The sequence below is a fragment of the Diceros bicornis genome, chromosome 38 (genome assembly GCF_020826845.1).
Source record: "Diceros bicornis minor isolate mBicDic1 chromosome 38, mDicBic1.mat.cur, whole genome shotgun sequence".
In the NCBI taxonomy this organism is placed as follows: Eukaryota; Metazoa; Chordata; class Mammalia; order Perissodactyla; family Rhinocerotidae; genus Diceros; species Diceros bicornis.
Genome location: NC_080777.1, coordinates 12,292,357 through 12,298,841, shown reverse-complemented (window position 1 = coordinate 12,298,841; position 6,485 = coordinate 12,292,357). Strand labels below are relative to the sequence as shown.

General features: G+C 58.0%; 1 protein-coding gene across 1 annotated transcript; it reads left to right on the top strand.

Annotated features, from left to right (window-relative positions):
• Nucleotides 1-892: 892 nt before the first annotated feature.
• HLX (H2.0 like homeobox) lies at nucleotides 893-6,179 on the top strand. Its single transcript, XM_058533672.1, has 4 exons — nucleotides 893-1,508; nucleotides 2,291-2,470; nucleotides 3,265-3,449; nucleotides 5,300-6,179. Exons 1-4 carry the CDS (start codon nucleotides 917-919, stop codon nucleotides 5,795-5,797), a joined length of 1,455 nt encoding a protein of 484 aa, XP_058389655.1. The 5' UTR covers nucleotides 893-916; the 3' UTR covers nucleotides 5,798-6,179.
• The last annotated feature ends 306 nt before the right edge of the window (nucleotides 6,180-6,485 follow it).

Below are 6,485 nucleotides of genomic sequence, written 5' to 3'. Positions count from 1 at the left end.
GGCCGAGAGAAGTAAAATCGGGCCCGAGGGAAGGAAAGAGGAGGGAACCAAGGGGGCCGCCCGCGCGTTCCAGGAGGCGGGCTTTGCACCCGCGGTAACAGGCGGGAGTACCAGCTTCCCCAGGCGAGCGCTCCAGGAGCGCAGTGACCAAGTCTCCGCGCCCGGGGCCGGTTCGGAGCCGCAGAAGCGAGTGGAGAGCCACCCTGGCCCTTACACCGCGGAGAAGGACGCCCCCGACCCGGCTCAGCCCACGCGGCAGCAGCAAACACTTTGGCGTGGCCGGGGCGTGGCTGAGGGGGCGGGCCACGCCCCTCTTTCCCAATTTCCCCCCCCAGTCCCCGCTCCCATTGGTCACGAGGATGACCAATGAGTGCTTGGATCGAGGTCCTACCCTGCGTCTGACTCGAAAGCTCCTGCCAAAACTTTGGGAGTTTTTAGAGAGGAGTTTTTTTTTTTTTTTTTTCCTCTTATTACTTTTTTTTTTTTAAACTAACGGATTATTATTGTTGTTGTTTTAAATTTAGCTCTGAGGGCTTAGCTGTTTGGGTTTTTCTTTCGGTGCCCGGCCCCTGTCTCCCCGGCTTCCCTGGCGTGCGCGGAGCCGCGGCCCCCGCCCGCCTCGCCGCTCCAGCGCCCCTAGCTCGCCTCCAGCTCGCGGGGAGCGCGGGCGTCGCGCCGCCTTTCCAGTGAGGCCAGGGGCCCAGGCTGTGGCCGGCGGGGATCCGGCCCTCGCCTCCTCCCTCGGTGGCGCTAGGGCTCCCTGGCCTGTCTTCAGTGCGGACGGAGAAGCGAAAGCGGATCGTCCTCGGCTGGGCTGCCGCCTCCTCCCGGACTCAGCGCGCCCCTCCCCGCGCACGCACTCACCCGTCCACCCGGCCGGCCAGGCCAGGGCGGCCGCTCGGCGCGCCCCGCCAGGATGTTCGCCGCCGGGCTGGCTCCCTTCTACGCCTCCAACTTCAGCCTCTGGTCGGCCGCTTATTGCTCCCCGGCCGGCCCAGGCGGCTGTTCCTTCCCCCTGGACCCCGCGGCGGTCAAGAAACCGTCCTTCTGCATCGCAGACATCCTGCACGCCGGTGTGGGGGAGCCGGGGGCGGCCCCGGAGGGCCTGGCGGGGGCCTCGGCCGCCGCCCTCACCGCGCACTTGGGCTCGGCTCACCCGCACGCCTCTTTCCAAGCTGCGGCCAGATCCCCGCTTCGACCCACCCCGGTGGTGGCGCCCTCCGAAGTCCCGGCTGGCTTCCCGCAGCGGCTGTCTCCGCTCTCAGCCGCCTACCACCACCATCACCCACAGCAACAACAGCAGCAGCAACAACCACAGCAGCAACAGCCTCCGCCTCCACCCCGGGCCGGCGCTTTGCAGCCCCCGGCCTCCGGGGCGCGGGTGGTCCCGAACCCCCACCATAGCGGCTCGGCCCCGGCCCCCTCCAGCAAGGACCTCAAATTTGGAATTGACCGTATTTTGTCTGCAGAATTTGACCCCAAAGTCAAGGAAGGCAACACGCTGAGAGGTAAGGTCTTGGGCGAGAGGCTGCAGGCCTCTGATCAGGGCCCTGACGCACTCTCAGGTCCCTGGACCAGTTTGGGGTGCCTCTGAGTGTTTTTAGAATTAAGGACAAATCGATAAAATGAGGGAGAAGAAAATGAATTGTAAGAAGACTATGAAACGTTAGGTTTAAAACTCACCTGCTTTACGTAAAAAATAAAAAAAAAATGACTCCAGGGATGCTTTTAAAAGCACACGTCACAGAATGAATATTCATAAATGTGGTTGGTGTAAATATTTGCTAAAATAACTATCATCTGTCTGTCTCTTTAATCACATATCTAGAGAAAGAACTCTATTATTTGACAGGGAAAGCCCTTTTGGGGAACACTTTTCCTTCCATTTATCTGATTTCTGGTGAAATTCTACCCAAGGAATGTAGATAAAATCGACTCTAAACTCCCAAGAGGGGAGAACTCAGCAGAGTGGGGGCTCCTTCGGGCGGAGAGTTTAGGTCTGTGAAATTCTTGGAAGGCACCTGAAAGTGACTTCGTTTTTGGCCGTTTTATGTAAAGCCCTTCCTTGTAGTATGTGTGGGCGTGGACTTGTGGCACATGCAGGGGAACATTTCGTGCACCCCCCTCGGTCACTGTCGGGACAGAGGGGTTTCAGGTGCGGAGACAGGCGTCTCTCGTGATTTCCCTCCAGGAAAACCGAATGGAGGTTGAAGGGGAGGAGAGGAACAAATCAGCCGAGAGTGTGGGTTTGCTTGAGGTATAACCAGCTCTTCTTTTCCCTCATCCCCAGATCTCACGTCCCTGCTAACCGGCGGGCGGCCCGCGGGGGTCCACCTCCCGGGCCTGCAGCCCTCCACCGGCCAGTTCTTCGCATCTCTAGATCCCATTAACGAGGCTTCTGCCATCCTGAGTCCCTTAAGCTCAAACCCGAGAAATTCAGTTCAACATCAATTTCAAGACACGTTTCCAGGTACGGAAACCCTCCCGAGCAACGGCCTAATGGGAGGGTCGACGGATGGAAAACTCAAGACTGACGCCTCACGTGGCGACAGCGGTGTAGCAATCCCGGAGTTGGTGCGGGAGGCGACCAAGTTCGGAGAGAGAAACCGAAAGGTTTCTCAGTGAGGTGGCTCACGCTTCGGTCGGCTCCCGGGAGGGAAAGGGGTGGGGGGCCTGGGGAGCCAAGAAAGTGTGTGCGTGGGTGGGTGGGGTGGGGTGGGGGTTTTCCCTAGTCTATTTCCCGAGAGGGTGATTTGAAAATGCTGCAAGAGGTGTTGCTTATTAGCATACACGCATTTTGGAATGACTTCAAACAGTTTTGCCCGAGGAGGTTTGGACTGCGCGCGTGGGCACATATGCAAGTACACACACACACACACACACACATACAGTAGAGAATCGAGGCTGCTACCTCTAGATCCTTCCGGCCCCGAGAGACATTTTCGCTCACTCTTCGCATGCCTGATGGCCAGGCGTTAGGTTTATGTTTTTCCTTTGGAATTAATCGACGAACCACCGGGGCTTCTCCACTCCACGCTCACGGTAGTCAGGCCTGGCGACTGACTACCGTCTTAAGAGCTGTAAAATTCCTCCTTAGAGAGGCCATTCTGTGTCTACGTTGAAGGGCTTTCTGAATGGGGGTAGAGCTGACTGTTAACGCACAACAGTACAAGCAGCACTGTGAGCCCAGGCCCGCAGGCCGCGGACTGGGCACTAACGCAGCCCTCGTGTCTCTCTTTGCCTCCTGCTCCCTCCCGGCGGCAGGTCCCTACGCCGTGCTCACGAAGGACACTATGCCGCAGACGTACAAGAGGAAGCGCTCATGGTCTCGGGCGGTCTTCTCCAACCTGCAGAGGAAAGGCCTGGAGAAAAGGTTTGAGATTCAGAAGTACGTGACCAAGCCGGACAGAAAGCAGCTGGCGGCGATGCTGGGCCTCACCGACGCGCAGGTAAGTCAGCTGCCGCTGCACCGCGCAGCCCCCTCGGGCGCAGCAGCAGAGCGCGCCCAGCCGCGAGGCCCCCTCCTTGCCCACCCACTCTCCTTTTGAGGTGAAAACACAAGGTCTTGAATTTCACGAGACTTTGTGTTCTTCCCAACTTGAGGCAGGAGAGAGGAGGGGGCTGGGGGAGAAGGACGGAAAGAAAAGCCCATCCCCAAAGATGTATGTCAACAAACACAGTGTGTTTATTTTGGCCAACAGGCGAAAGAACCGCGGAGAAAGCAAATAGGCCGCGGGAGATAATAATTATGTGCTCGACTGTAGTGCAATACGCTGTAGGAGGCAGTTTATTTCAGAAGAGATAAAAATCCAAAGTCAAGAGATTGTTGTTAGGGTTTTTTTTTTTTTCTCCCGTCCCCCCTCCCTCCTCCTCCTTTTGCTGCTGCTGGATTGTGAAATCCCCAGTTGTGAGGAAGTGAAAACATCATTTCAAACGGAATTACTTAGCCCCAGTAGGGCGAGGAGTCCGCTTGGAGCGGCCACAGTCGGTCTGATTTTCTAACGGCAAAGGCTCTGAAGAACTTCTCCGGCGTGGGGCGGAGGGAGTGAGGGAGAGAAAGAAAAAAAGATTTTCTTAGAACGCCCAAAAGCATTTCAGCAGGTTCTGCCTACTTGAATTTTTTCAAGACAAGAGCAATTTTTTTGTGCCTGAATTTAATTTCTGAATTCAATTTTTTACTTTTCTCAAATTCAAGAACTGGACTTTTTTTTTTTCTTTTTGAGTTTTGCAAATAGAAGATTCGCCCTTCTTCCACATCCCACAGAAGTGGCCCTTGCTCCCTGGGTGCTGAATGTTCCTAGCAGGGCAGAAGCCGAAGGCAGGCACTTTTTTATAGCTCCCTTCGGCCCCCCCCACCCCCATCTCTCTATGTCTTTCTGTCGTCCATTACACAACTCCCCTCCCCAACACACACACTGGAAGAGCCCAGCCGTTTTCCACCAGCTGTGGATGTTATTTTTAAAAGGGAAGCTGGAACTTGTGTGAACGCACTGGGTCCCCCAGGGGATCGTATATATTTATATAGATTCTCTGCCCCATCCCTACCCCCGTTCGCCACTTTGCACAGGTTTAATTCCAGCGTTTTCCGAGCCCACAGAAGGATTAGTTTATCCCGGGAAACGGCAAGTCCTTATCAGCTTCTGAGTACACACAGGCCAAGGAAATGCTCTTTACTGAAGGTCCAGCGGTGCCCACACCCCACTGGGATTAACTCTTTGAACCTCCTTTCCCTTCTGTACTTCCCACGGTTCCTCCTTAAAAAGAATTGCTTGTGTAGGGACTTGCCTTGGGTAGTGACAGTAGAGGAGGGGGCCGACTTAGCAGGAATTCTTAACAGTGGTTCACCGAATCCTTGAAATTGTGTGCAAAATCTTGGGTACATGTGCATTTTTCTGGGCCAGGGGTCCATAATTAGATTCTTGGGGAGTCCTGACTCCAGTGTGGTTAAGAAGCATCGATTTAGAGTAGAGATCCTCTGTAGTTTGAGGGCGAGGTGCAGGAATCTGCCTTTCCAACAAGCATCCAGGTCGTTTTAGGCTCGAGGTCTGGAGGAGCACATTTTGAGAAACAGTACTAGCGGGTTCCGAAGGCGAGGATCCCTGGCGGTGTCGTTGTTTCCCTCGGCTTCCTCTGGGCCCCTGCGCCTAGCACAGTGCCCGGCCCGTGGTAGAGGTGCTGAGGACGTTTAGCGGCGCTTTGCCACCGTTGAGGGTGACACGCGGGTGCACGCTAGTCGGATTGGAGCGGGCCTGTGTCTCATCTCAGTGTCCCTCTTGTCTCCCCGTGGGGCGCGGCGCAGGTGAAGGTGTGGTTCCAGAACCGGCGAATGAAGTGGCGGCACTCCAAGGAGGCGCAGGCCCAGAAGGACAAAGATAAGGAGGCGGGCGAGAAGCCGTCGGGCGGAGCCCCGGCTGCCGATGGCGAGCAGGAGGAGCGGAGCCCCAGCCGCTCCGAGGGCGACGCCGAGAGCGAGAGCAGCGACTCCGAGTCTCTGGACATGGCACCCAGCGACACGGAGAGGACTGAGGGGGCTGAGCGGTCTCTGCACCAAACGACGGTCATCAAGGCTTCGGCCGCCGGCGCCCTCCTCGCTGCTAGCAGCGCTGGGAGTGGTGGAAACAGCGGCGGCAGCTTCGGCTTCAGCAGCCTCAGCAGCAGCAGCACCAGCGCGGGCAGCGCCAGCAGCCTTGGCAGCGGCGGCGGCGGCGCCCCCGAGCTGCTCCCCGCGCCTCAGCCCACCCTCAGCAGCGCCCCTAAAAGCCCCGAGCCCGCCCAGGCACCGCTCGGCGGCCTATAGACCGGACGAGGGCGGAGGGGACCCGGGGCCCTGCGTGCAGACTCCCAGCCCTCCAGTGTGGGCTGGATTTGGTGCCTCCTTTCTGTTGGCGGCGGGGCCAGGGCCGGAGACGCAGCGGCGGAGCCTCCTTCCCTGCGTTCACATCTCGGCCCTCGCTGCCCCGGGCTGGAGCAGCCCACACTGCACAGAGCCGAGGGGAGTCTCAGTGCCCCCGCCGAAGGCTCCCAGCGCCAGCCGCGCGCTTCTCCCCGGATACAAGCAGCTCACACTGTGAAGCCTTTGACTGAACAGTTGCTCCCCGCGCTAGCGGTCGTGGCGCAAAGATGTGTGGCACTTAGGACGCCACAGACTTGTAAATAAAATGTTTACTACGGTTTGTAAAGGCCGCTTGGCTTGCTGGGGCGATTCGGGCGTTAAGATCAGGGGTCTCCTTCCCGGACCTTAGCCCCGGGGCTCTGCACGTCGCAGCAGCTGGAAGTGGGGGACTAGAGTTTTGGGGGGAATTGCTCCAACCTCAGAGCCACCTTGCTGCAGAGATCGGCGTCGGGGCTTGGGGCTTCCATCAGTTCAGAGGCCTCGTAGCCTGTAGCCGGCGCCCACCGCCGCTGAACGCGTGCTCCGCGACCCTGAGTGTGGCCTGAGAGCCGAGTTGGCCATAGACTCTGTTAGGCCCGTGCGGCTGATGGCT

Coding starts and splice junctions, on each gene's coding strand:
- HLX (XM_058533672.1), top strand. CDS start 917: ATGTTCGCCGCCGGGCTGGCTCCCTTCTACGCCTCCAACTTCAGCCTC. Junction 1,509..2,290: donor GGAAGGCAACACGCTGAGAG/GTAAGGTCTTGG, acceptor CCTCATCCCCAG/ATCTCACGTCCCTGCTAACC. Junction 2,471..3,264: donor ATTTCAAGACACGTTTCCAG/GTACGGAAACCC, acceptor TCCCGGCGGCAG/GTCCCTACGCCGTGCTCACG.